Here is a 13,441-nt window from a genome sequence, read left to right as displayed (position 1 = left end):
ATTTCTGTGTCCTAGACAGACTGTGGCTGCGTCTACACTTGCAAATGAAGTGCAGATTTACACATCCGGCACCTCATTTGCATATTCTTCTTTTGAGAAAGGGAAGAAGGGTTCTTTCAAGGATGGGGTTTGCTTTTGAAAGAGCCGCATTGACACAGCTTTTCTTCTTTTGAAAGAACATGTAAATGAGGTGTCAGTATGTAAATCTGCATCTCATTTGCATTTTCAATTTCCCTCATTTGCATGCCTCTTTCAAAAGAGGAATGCAGGTGTAGACACAGCCTGTGTGAATACTTGCCTAAAGCAACGTCAACTATCAGATTATATCTTAATTTCTTCTTTGTTTTCAAGCTCTCTCCTAAGGGAGGGTTAAGAGCTTGGGTTACTGAACAGGGAGACATCCCAAGTGTGTCTTCCTGGGTTCTGAACAGCGGTTTTCCTATATGGGTGGCGGCAGCTATCTCCTAGGGTCAGGGAATCTGTGACCTTGGGGAACGTTTTTTTTTTTTTTTTTTTTAAGCAGAGCCTATAGAGGCAAGGTATTTTAAGGTATTGAGGGCTCCCACTTTCTGCACTCGGAGAGTCAGAGTGGGAAGACAGCCCTGACAGCTATAATTTTTTATTTATGCCGAACGTTCTTATTCAAATACATGTGAAACTCCTTGCTGAATCCTGCTATGTTCTTGGATTCAATGCTATGTGACAAAGAGTTACACAATCTGTAAAATCATATTTCCTTTAATTTTGAATTTCACTGGAAGTTCTCTTGCTCTTGCAAATAGCAGATCTCACTCTGCCATCTCTCCACCATTCCTTATTTTGATTACTTTTTGTCTCATACTAATTTCCAAAGATCCCAGTCTTTTCATGTTTTTCTATCATTTCTGTTTTATCTTTTCTGAAATGGAGTGACCAGAATGAACATTATTCCAGATAAGTCCAAACCACTGATTTCTAAAATGGCACTGTCATGCCCTGTATTATTCTCCATCTCATTCCTGGTACATCCTGATATTTTAGTTGCATTTATTACTGTTGAGGTACACTGAAAAGAGATGATCTATGAGTTGTTCACAATGATGCCCAAGTCATTTTCCATAGGCAAGTCACCCTGCATTTTGTTGACACTGATTTTCATCTCTTTTCAGGTTGCCTATTCACCCATTTTACTCTGGTCCCTGGCCTTTCTCACAGTCTTCTCAAAATCTTACCACTAGATTTGTCATCTTCAGATTTTGCCATTTTGCTGCTTGCCTCCTTTTTTTGTAAATTGACCTGCATTGGCCTCTGTTTATAATCTAGCTGAACTCCATGGTTAACTTTCTGACATGGTGAAAACTGATCATCTATTCCTGTTGTTTCCTGGTCTAGCCAGTGTCTAACTCATGACAGTAATTTCTCTCTCACACCTTGACTTGAGTTCCTTTAGTAACCTCTTTGGAACTTTGTCAATGGCCTTTGAAAAGCCCAAATAAATTGCTATCCTTTATTTGGTGTTTTACTGACTTGTTTTTCCTTTGCAGGAACCATGATAGTAAGATTTAGTTAAACATTTCAAGCACTTTCCCAGGTTCAGATTAAGATTTATCTGGTCTTTAACTCCCTGAATCTACTCAAGTATCGGAGGGGTAGCTGTGTTAGTCTGGATCTGTAACAGCAACGAAGGGTCCTGTGGCACCTTATAGACTAACATAAAAGTTTTGAGCATGAGCTTTTGTGAGCACAGACTCACTTCATCAGATGCATCACCAGCATCTCATGAAGTGAGTCTGTGCTCACGAAAGCTCATGCTCAAAACCTTTCTGTCAGTCTATAAGGTGCCACAGGACCCTTCATTGCTGAATCTACTCAGTGTCTTTTAAAAATGTAGCAACATTTACTGTCTTCCATCCCTCTGGTTTAGCATTTCCACTGAATATGGAACAGAATGCAAAAACAAAAAAGGCTCTTGGGTATTTATTGTTCTGTCACATTCATGAAATCCTGCAAATTAAGGTCCCAATCCTGCAAAGATTTAAGCACATGTTTAATTGTAAGCACACAAGTAGTCTCATTTATCTCACTGAGACAATTAGTACATTGAAAGATAAAGCCCTGATCCTACAAAGATTTATAGTTTACAGTCTTTAAGACTGCTGGATATTTTATTGAGCTGGTCTATACAAATCAGAAAGGTTATTATTCTGACAACATCAGTGTGCATTCCTGTGTGATTGCTAAGAAAATACTCAACAATACAGTTTAATATAAAATGTTTTTATTGTTTTTGAAAACATTTAAAAAACAATTTTTGAGCACTTTCAATAAAAAATAACTGAAATGCTACTGCAATATTCAACTACTGTAGTTTCAGCAGTACAACAGACAACAAAACACTGGGGGGGGGGGCCGCGGGGGGAATTGGATTTGCTGCACTAAATGAAAACGTAGAACAGGGGTATTTCTTTCCTCATGGTGCAGTAAAGAAAGCACAGTATAGTACAAGACTATTGTATGAACTTCAGGTGCACTGCACAAGAAACAGTTTCCTTCTTTTCAGTTCAGAAGTCAGTGCTTATTGCAATTATTTGCAAATTCTTTTCTTCATGAATTCTCATCATGATAAAATGGTACAAAATGTTTCTCAACACCAGAACAATAAAAAATAATCCAAGAAAGGAACATACTCAACAATGACTAAGCTGAATTAGTAAACATAAAAAAGTCAATTACTTGTGAATAACTATGCTTTACTGGTTAACATGGAACCAGTTTCAATACAGCAAAAGAATAAAAAAAATAAAGTGGTTACAGGAATATACCTAGTACTGTACAAGATAAGTCAATAACACTCATGCACGTCTTGTGATCATGTATTAACATGGTGAAGCAAACTAAACTTAATTTCTTCCTGCTGTAATATTCTCACGTAAGAGAATAAGAAATAGAAATATCTCATTGAGATCAATGCACATTGCTACATAAGACAACTTCATCTGTCATTTTTATGACATTTTGCCTTTTAATAATGAAACACATTAAAAAGTTTTTATCTGTGGGCCGTATTGGTTGCATTTATCCTAAGGAACGTGCCTGCCACAGGTTCAACAGAAATTTAGTGCAATATATGAACCCCAGAAAGTTTGCTGGACTAACCAAACAAATTTAAAGTGTTTGCTGCAATACTGTACATGGGGTACAAATTCACTAGTCTTTATACTTCAGCAAAAAATGCTATCAAAATAATTTCATTATTTTCTCTTGTTACTAGGAAGCCAATAATGTAAACAAGGGGTCAGAACTGTCTCAAAGTATTATTTTTGGAGTATCTGACACAGACAGGCTTCCGTTAGTTAGAATCACAGAGTTTTCCTTTGGGTATTGCATACTTTGGTGTGAAGTAGTGCTCTGTCTCAATGTACAGTAAATAATTAACTAACACTAAGAATAGGGATCTAACAGATTATTAATCAGAACAGCAAACACACAAACACCAATAAACTACTACATACCAATGTACAAAGCTGTGAATTAGCCTAGCACCATTTACTGATGTGAAAATATTTTACCCATATGACTGGTAATGTACTTAAACAATGAATCCTTATTGAATTAAACACACATTTGCCTTAAATCCACTGATTAAATACTATTCCTATTTGCCTGCTAATTAAGTTAAAGAAAAACTTTGTTATGCCCCTTGTGGCGTTTGCATTTAAAAAGGGTTTTAAACATGTATTTTAAAAACCTTCAGGCTGCATAATTGAGAAAATAATTTTAAATGTATTTCAGCTTTGCTGAGAAATGTTCTTAAAACAGTTTGGAGGGTACTAGTTGCACTCAGCTCCTGAGTCTATTGTGCAGTGCTAGCAGCACAGAGGCAAGGGAAAGAAGCCATGCATGTACACAGAACACTAGAGCAGATGCTCCCCTATGTATATGCCTTCCCTTGTCATTCCCGTACGTTAAGCCTGCTGGAGGTGCAGAGTTAACATATACACAGTGGTGCTGGCACAAGGTGCGTGGTCAGCTCTGCAAGGGGCTGAGCATCATATGAGACGTCAATAAAATCTGGGGTTGCCCGGTGCCTCTTGGGATCAAGGTCACAGAAAGTTGGAGTGTTCCAGCTGCACCTTGAGAACTTCTTTCAAAAAGAGATAGTTCTAATGTGCATTGTTAAAAATCAATAACCAGACCAAAAGCCCATCTCTTCTCAAGAAAACTGAAGAGGAATCTGCTTGAACTCTCTGGTCTGCTGCCCATGGAATCAGGTGCTGCACCACGGCATCACTGTTTTGCCTCTCATTAGAAGAGCTCACATGCTGGGAGCAGCCTTAATTCAATGCTTTTGTCCCAAAGACCAGGAGAAGAAATGATGTACTAAGCATCTGGAGTGTTAGTACAGCAGCTCCATGACAATGGATGCTGTCAAAACCAAACACTGGAGATTTCAGATCATTTGCAGAAATGCAAGACATTACCAAAATACATTTCAAGAGCTGAAAATCAGATCCTTTCTTCCTATTTTTCCCAATCTCGATGGCAGCATTCTGCCTCTCTCCTGAACAAGTGGATGATCCCGCAAACCTCTAACGTGACACTCTAAGTTCTATTAATGTCATCAGTCCATAGAAGAAATAACAAATCCCTTACAATAACCTGGGAACAATACTACAGAATTAGTTGGCTTCATGGCATCTCAGGGACACTGTACGTGGAAATGAGGGCTTGCCTTTGTAGTAGAGTCAAATTTGTAGCATTCGGGCCTTAGCTGCTTATCTACCTTTTTGTGTTCATCATGAGAGATGTTTACATACTTCAATTCTCCTTTTATTTTCTAAGAGAAGAGTTAAAGTATTCTAAAGTATCTAAATTAATTAGGAGCTTAAATCTTACCAACTGTCAATGAGTTCTATGATCCTTAATACCTAAGACAGTTTTTAAAATAAGACAAACACTTCTGAAAATTTTGCTCAAGGACTTCATGTGTCTTGCTTCATGTTTATAAAGTGCCTGGTAACATGGCTCTATAGAAGTTATTTTTAATAGTTATCGGCCAACATCAAACACCTTCCTCTATCCTCCATTAGGTTAGAACAGGAAGGGTTTAAAAACAAATCTTAAACATAATAATATTCTAGTAAACTCATGCAGCCATCCTACTGAAAAAGAAAACAAAGGTTCCGGCACTTTCTCTAATTCTGATAAATAAGAAATCAGTAACTATCATTTTCTAATATACATGTCTACTTTTATTAAACCTCAGTGCTCAGAATCTTTTATCATGCATTTTTACCTCACATTAAAACCCAACATTTAAAGTGAAAACTAAAATAACACTAAAGGTGAAGACATGACTGTCTATTGCTAAAAACACTATTATATTTAAAATAAAATGTTAGTGCATTTTTCCCCTCTTCTTGATCATTCCCATTATTTTCTCCTATCTCAGCCGTTCATCATAGATGTAAATGGTGCCACTGACATTTCTCATAGTTCACCACAGTACAGCAGCTCTGGGTACTGCTCAGTGATACAACACAATCTGTATGCCCTTCATCAAGTTGTAACCCCTCCTTCTCATCAACTGCCTACTTGTCTCAAGGTCCCACACATTTTTTTACTTGAATAACACAGGCCAATATCAAACATCGCCATTAAAATAGCAGTCAATACAACGTACTGAATCTCTAATAACAAGTAAGTTGGATTTGAAATCCTTCCAACGCCTCTCTGAAGTTGTGAATGCTGGTTTTCAATCACGTTCTACATATATATTTGCTACAATAAGAAATGCTATTTAGTGGGAGCCCTATAAAATTTAAATTCTAATACTGGCTCTTCAATAGCCTTCAAAAATTTATTTAAAATTGAACAGACTGCCTATTCCCAGCTGATGAATGAGCAACTTTTACAGCAAACTCTTTTTTAAAAATGCCACAATTCTTAGCAAGTGTTTCTGCTGCAGGAGGCACTTCCATTAAGACAAATACAATACGTCTGTCTTTCAGATACAGTGTGCTACATACATATTATAAAACAAAGTTAACCCAACATTTCAACTGCAGGATGGTCCTTACTTTCCATCCACTCAAAACCTGATGTAGTCATTGAGTTAATGGACTCATTGCAGATTTGTTGAAACAAAGGGTCGTTCTTTAAGTCCTCCAGTGTAGCATCATCGTCTTGTCCCTGCTGATGACCTGGATCAAACAGTAGATTTGTATCTAAAGTATTCAGATCATTAATGCTGCCTGAGAGGTCAGAAGACAACCTGATGTCGCTGGAAAAAACAGATGTAACATTATTGAGATCTGACGGCACCTGATTCACCAGCTGCTGGTTGGTTTGCAGATTGTCCTCCCCTAAAAAGTCTTTTACAGTGCTGCTGAAATCTAATTGCTGCTCTCCAATTTCTGATTGTGCTTGGTTATCTCCAGAAGAAAAATTGATCTGATCGGTGCTGCTGTTTTTTGTGAGGTAACTTGGTGTTTGGAATTCATAAACTGAAGTGCTGGAATTGATCATATTTTGTGGATTGGCACTAGGAAAAGTGGTAGACGTTTCTAAAATCTGAGTGAGATTCATCCTCGCTGTGTAATTTGAAGGCATGTTGTTCATTCCCAAACCTCTCACTGCATCATCGCTATCAGAATCCAGTTTGCTTAACAACACATTTGTAATTTTTTTAGTGTTTGTTTGTTTCTGAAGAGATGGGACGGCTGTCTGCATCATGACAGTCAAGGGAACTGACTGACTCCTTTGAGCTATATTATTGGCACTAGTGTCTGCATGAATATTTGTAAAGACATTGTGAACTTCAGGTGTCACTGGACTTCCAAAAGGAGTCATGTTCGAGCGTGGTATATTAGAAATTGGATAGACAGTGCTTCCACTAAGATTACGTTGGCGATGGACAGCAGGGCTGACACTTCGGCATCTGAAACTGTTATTGAGAGAAGAACTTGTTCCTTTGTTGTCAAGAGGGGCAGGAACAGCAAAGCCTTCCTGTTTGTTGGTGTTATTTACAGAGGCTCCCTGATGTGGCACAGGTGAGACAGGAGTCACACGACCAAAGTGTGTATCGTGGTGCCGCGACTGAGACTGATATGATGGGCTAGGAACTGCAAAAGCATGAGGTTTCCTGAAACGGTCTTCCACTAGCTCCTGATAGCTTGGAAGAATGCCATGATTTGAAACTGATGAATTAGTGACTCCACTATACCCGTTATTCATCCACTCAAGTTTGGTTTTATCAGGGTGAGTGGCCATAGGTCGCTGCATTGGTTTCACAGGGCTACTTGAGACAATGCTGGCATCATGATATGCCATACTAGAGCTTATTGGAGTAAATGCAAATGGATTTCTGCATTCCACAGGACTAGGAGGAACACTGCTGCTGCAGTTTGAATGTGGTGTGCCAATGGGTGTGTGCCGGCTACTTCCCAGGGCACTGTCTACAGGAGTAGTCTGAGCCAGTCTTGAGCATGGGCTCTCTCGTGAGACACTCTGAGATCCAGCAATCATTTCTGACGTGGGTGTTGGGGTCGGGGTCGGAGTAGGTGTGGGAGTCGGGGTAGGTGTGGGAGTGTGAACTGGAGTGCCATTGCTGTGGATTGAATGGTAGAAGTGCATATTGCTTGGATGAGATGACATTGGAGCACCTGGGGCTGCTGTCTGATTCTGCAGTGCCATTCCCAGACAACTACCATAAGGATGAGAACTGTTCATTGACATTTGCTCCTCCATGAGCACCAATTCCTCTACAATGCTGTCCTGTGTAAGGTCATCATCAAATGAGAAGAAGTTTTCGTTTGACTGAGGGACTGTATGTTCAAATTGTTTTAGCTCAGACTGCAGAGGTAACTGATTTGAGGACTGTGCTTGTATTTGACCCAAAGATGACTCTTGGATCTGGCTCTGTAACTGCTGGCTATATGTATCCTGCTGTATTCCTTCACAATGCACTGGCTCCCATACAGATTCTGGTAAATCATTAGAGCCAGACTGTCCCGGAATAGTCAGAACACTGATATCTTGCTGCTGCTCCGAGTTCACAGATGGGAAGTCAGAAGTTTTAGAGATATGCTGCCATGCATTTGGATTAAAGCTGCCACCAGACTTTGAGTCACTGTCTAAGATAAACAAATTTCCTTCTAATTTTACTTTTATATCTGGAGATGATGCGGTAAGCTGCTGTCCCAAAGTGGAATCACTGGTATTTATAACATTGGAATTCAATGGACAGCTTGTCACTAAATGTGTCGAAGTTGTAGAATTTAATTTTATAGTGATCTTGTTAGGAACTTGAGCTGCAGTACTATCATTTCTAGCTAATGATACAACCTTCTGAACCTTCTTAACACTGCTTCCTTTTTGACCTTCCATGCTGCTTGCTGAAAGCTGCCCTACTAGTGGTTTCTTTACAGGTGGTACCTGGGACTCCTGAAGCATAGAAGGTAGTCGCTTCCTTGGACTTTTAGTGCATGTTTTGTCTTTAACAGTAGAATCACCACTAGGAGGTGAACTAATGCTGGTGTTGGACAAGTTCTGAGTGGCGACTGAGAGAGTAAGAGTGTTTTGATTATTGCCTGCTGAAGAAACTGGTGTGATTTCTTTCGGTCGGGCTTTATATTTGGTCCTTGCTCCTTCAGCTTTCTGTTCACTGCCCTTAACTGTTTTCACTTCACCTATGCTCTCAGCTGTAACTTTCAAGGTTGTACCCTCAAAATTATTCCTTTGAGCAGCAGGCAGGCCTGGTGCTCCTTTTATGCCTTTTGACACATCAGAATTCTCTTGGCACTGTATTGGGTTCTCATCCAGTAATGCTTCTGGTTCCATTTTGATCTCAACTGCAGATGTAGCTACAACACCGCTTGTCTTGGATCCTGGCGACTGAAGTGAAACAACAGACCCATTTTTAATCTGTGGAACTGTCCTCGTTTCTTCCATTGCTCCTGTACTGCTGTTCACTGAAGTAGTGTGTTTGACAGGCACACTACTACTGCTAGGGGCAAGAGATATTTTTACCACATTTAAGGAATTGATATGTGGAGCTGGCACAACTGTCTTGATTGGGCTACCGGTGAAAAGCACTGTAGTGGGTGAGTGGATGGTGAGAGCACTGGTGTTTGCTGGCTTAGGTAGGATCTGTGGGTAACGATGCCGAGAGGAACGGTCACCAACTGGACTGGCTGGAACATTCTGAGGTGTCTTTGGTGACTGCTTGACTGACTGCATGTGCTGAGTGACCACCTGAACGTTGAGCGGAAGAACCTTGCCATCAGAGGAGCCCATGGGACTTGGAGATGTCACTGGCTGTCTGGTCCTTGATACCTGAAGGGGAGAAAAAGAAAACTCAATTTAAACAGAAGTATAATCTAATAATCTAACGGACAGTTAGACTAATGGGGAAGATGAGAGCCACATCCTAAAGACCCACTCTATACTCTAGTTGCAATTTCAGCATACCAAACCTCCTGTCACCATCACTGTGGACAATCCCAAAGAGCTATAGAATACTTGCAGATAGTCACAGTAAATACTCAAAACATACAGTGTTCAATTGTCCCACAGCTTACTCAAAGCACAAGCGCAGGCATAATGACAAAGCAACAAAGCCTCGCTATCCCTAGGCCCACTTCATCCCCATGCTCCTGGGGATGGGATGAAAGATGACACAACTGAGCAGTAAGGCCAAAAAAACCCCAAAACAAACAAACAAAAACCAGAAGAAAACTGATAACAAACAAACCCCAAAACAAACAACAATCCATCCTGCCTAACCTAGTGGGGCCCTGGTCCATACTGAGGACTCCTATGAAGTATGGTAATACAAATAATAATCCAGACAACTACAACATGTGCTAGATACATGAGGCTTGAGTCATGTAAAACTGAAGTCCTATTTTAAGTGAATTTTTGAAGATTGAAGGGGAGGGAAGAGGGGGGAAACGGGCTGAGTACTGGCTCCTTTTTTTTTTTTTTTTTTTTAAATGCACTATCTCTATCTAGGTACAGAGAGAGAGAGAAAGAGAGAGTGTTAATAATTCATTAGTATTGTTAATAATGTCCCTTCCAGGCATACATTTTTGAGATTCAGATGCAGGTGTTGGGGGTGCTGACTGGAGGCGGGGGGGAGATCTTTGAACATTAATTTTTAAACTTCGAGTGAATGAAACACAAATCAAACATTCAAGCAGAGATTGGCTTAGCTATCAAAATATATATCAAATATCAGTTTTTCTCAGCTGAAACAAACAGCATAGATATTTTCTAATATATACTAAACAGATACCAGCACAAAGCCCTCCACACTAAAGTAGTCATGATTTCATATGATATTAAGGGCTTAAGCAATGCATAGGGCTTTGCACAAGCTTCAGAACTCAGGGAAATTTTGCCTTAAAGGATTAATTATTCCCACTGATAACCCAAATTATTCCCAAATTATTGCTGGTTTAAGTGCGACTGCCACTGACTTACACCAAGGATAAACTTGGCCCATGCTGGCTAAGTTTCACTCTACTACAGCCACCTCCATCAGGCAAAATTATTGCATTCCTGGCTTTGTCACTTATTTGGAATAATAGAAAAAGTGAAGGAGGAAAACAAGCATCCATCTTTCAATGGTCATATAGTAACAGGAAGCAAGTAGTCTGTGATCATGTTCTATTTGATTAAATATTTCTAGAATAAATATAAAACACAGAAAAACAGTTTTGTAAGGTTGGCTGGGTTGAAAACTGTTGGAGGACATTACCTGTATGGGGTTGGGGACAGCTGCCACTACGATCCCAATAGGCTGAGGAGACAAGATTGCAGGACTTCCATTAGAAATACTTGTTACTCCATTGGCTGAAGCACCTTCTGTTTTCTTTGCTGGAGACTCCCCTGGCAAAGGAGACTGCAATTTCTGTTCCTGTTGCTTCTTCTGGATCTTACGCTGTAGCTGTTGCTTGGCATCAACAGGCGATGGGAGAGTTTTCACTTGAGGCTGAAAGGAATTACTTTCAGCTGTGGGTATAAAAGCAGAAGGTTGCGGGATCCCTTTTATTCCTGAAAGCAAAAATAATGAAAGTGACTTATGCCATATCTGTTGTCTGACACTTCTACATCTAAATATATACATGGCAATATGTGTGCATGTACCTACAGTGAAAACATTCACAAGGGGGTTTATACTGAGAACAATCATTTACTGATTAAATTTATTTCTGACGTTGATGATAAAACCCCGTAGTGCTGGGCAAGCTGGATATATTTACCTTGTTGTTCAAATGTTTTGCATTAGTATTTTGTTTCTGGAAATCCCAATCTGCAACCTCTAAATTAACACAATGCTGCAACAGTGTGTCCCTCACACAACTGTCAGCAGGTGGCAGTGAATATACTTTTTAAATATCTTCAATCTGTTTTTTCCTGTTAATGTTTATTACACATATTCCAAAACATGAGATTGTGCCATGAACAAATGCTGAATAGATTATACAGCATATAAATCCCCTTGGACCATCTGGGGAGAATCCAGCAGTATATAATGCTGAACATCAATTTCAGTGCAAGTGTGGAACTTATGTTTGCATGTAATGGGTAATGCTGGAAGTGCTTAATAACGTTATTAGTGCCTGACAGGAATGGAGCCACAACACAGAGAAGATGAAAAACTGAAAACAACTGAATTGCAGAAGAGCTGAGATACACAAAAAACTGAGAAACGTATTTCTTAGAAACCATGCCCTTGAAAGTCACAGACAAGAAGCAAGGCCTTCAGGCAAGACATCTGTTCTTACCTGGATAGTCAAGAGCAATAAACATTTTAACCTGTTACCTGATCATGCTATAATCTTGACCTTCAAAAAGTTAAGTAACAGTTCCAGGACTACCTCTACTTAAAATTATGCCTGTGTAATCCTGTTTCCCTTCCACACACAGATGTTAAAAAGTTGTACATCAGACATCTAATTATGGCGCCCTAGATATATCATTTTAGGCCAAATGACTGGCAGCATACAGAACGTGCTCAGAAAGTGCCTCCTAAACACCTCCCTTAGGAGCAGCAGTCACTAGGTTTGAATAAGATTAGAAATGCTGTGGCATGTTACAGCCCTTGGCAATTTACAGCTTTTGCCTCTCAATTCTTTTTTCACGTATGAACTGAAATGTCCAAATCTGGAGAGACCTAGTCTGAATGTTGAAGGGGAATAACTATGGGAATGCATACAATTGAACTCTCTCTGCAATCTGCATGATGGACAACTATTCTCAGCAAAAAAGGAAAGGTAGTTGGATTCCAAACGAAGAGGAAGAGATTTGGTGCCCAGACCATGGACAGTGAGGTGTGTGAGGTGATATGGACAGCACATAGGGAGAAAATTTGTGGGGTATCCTTGTGAGTGCTGGCAAGACCATCTCATCTAAAAGGGGTGGGAGGAAGTTTTCTTGGCTGAAGAACTGGATGGATGGGTCATTATGTTTTTTGTATCGGGGTACTTTTCACAGAGCTACTTAAGCTAAAGCACATATCTAAGAAGCTGTATGAAAAGAGTGCAGCCTTGCACTCCCATGTATCAGTTCAGGAGCCAGGCAAGGGAAAAATAAGGGACCTAAAGAGTAAGAACTCTAGTTATGAGCTAGGAACTCTAATGATGAGCCCCAAATGCCAGTGGCTGAAAAAGAGGATGATCTTGAGCTTAGCAAGGGAGAGGAGGATTAATCTGTGATTTTTCCCCATTTTATTTATGTAAACATACAATCATCGTGGTTAACCATCTTTTTTACATTTTAAAGACTCTCTTTGTAGCGAAGAGGACTATCTAGGTATCATGCAAAGTTTACACTGATACTTGATAGAAGTACTGAGAAATTCTCAGGCCAGACAGTTTTTGAGAGACAAATACACAGTGAGAACAAGTTCTGATGCACAAGAAATCATCATTTTGCTTTATAGCTCAATAACATCTTTTTGTACTTCAGCAATTTATTTCAAACATTCCATACCAAATACATATTTGCTCATCTCCTCTTCATAGTCATAGAAGTTTAAGAATAAAGTGAATCTCTGAAAATGATGAAGGAGCATGTTTTTTTTTTTTTACATAACCACACATGCAATTAAGCAGTGGAACTCACTGCTACAGGATATCTTTGAGATAAAAAACTTACTAAGATTCATAATGGTATTGGACATTTATATGGACAATAAGAATATCCAGAACTATAATATTTAATGCTATTATAAATTTTGCAAGAGACAGTAGACTTCATGTGTATGACTTTGCGCCAATCTCAATCTATTAACGATTAGGAAGTTTCCTGCACACCTTCCTCTAATGCACTGGGTTTTGGCCGCTGGTGGAGACAGGATAGATGTAACAAGGAACTGTTGCGGTATAGCAATTCATATATTCTTATCTGTAAACTGTCTTTTAACTTTAACAATGTATTATTTACTGTAGTGCTT

General features: G+C 39.4%; 1 protein-coding gene across 1 annotated transcript in view; it reads right to left on the bottom strand.

The window, feature by feature from the left end:
• Window positions 1-2,268: 2,268 nt before the first annotated feature.
• RFX7 (regulatory factor X7) overlaps window positions 2,269-13,441 on the bottom strand; it is a 116,776-nt gene continuing 105,603 nt past the window's right edge. Inside the window, exons 8-9 of the mRNA XM_075007379.1 lie at window positions 10,742-11,037; window positions 2,269-9,315 (exon numbers count right to left, since the gene is read on the bottom strand). Of these exons, the coding sequence (XP_074863480.1) occupies window positions 6,025-9,315; window positions 10,742-11,037 (3,587 nt within the window). The 3' untranslated portion in view covers window positions 2,269-6,024. The remainder of the gene's footprint in view (window positions 9,316-10,741; window positions 11,038-13,441) is intronic.

The sequence above is a fragment of the Carettochelys insculpta genome, chromosome 12 (genome assembly GCF_033958435.1).
Source record: "Carettochelys insculpta isolate YL-2023 chromosome 12, ASM3395843v1, whole genome shotgun sequence".
Taxonomy (NCBI): Eukaryota; Metazoa; Chordata; order Testudines; family Carettochelyidae; genus Carettochelys; species Carettochelys insculpta.
The sequence above is the reverse complement of the archived record's forward strand: the minus strand, read 5'-3'. Positions and strand labels throughout refer to the sequence as shown.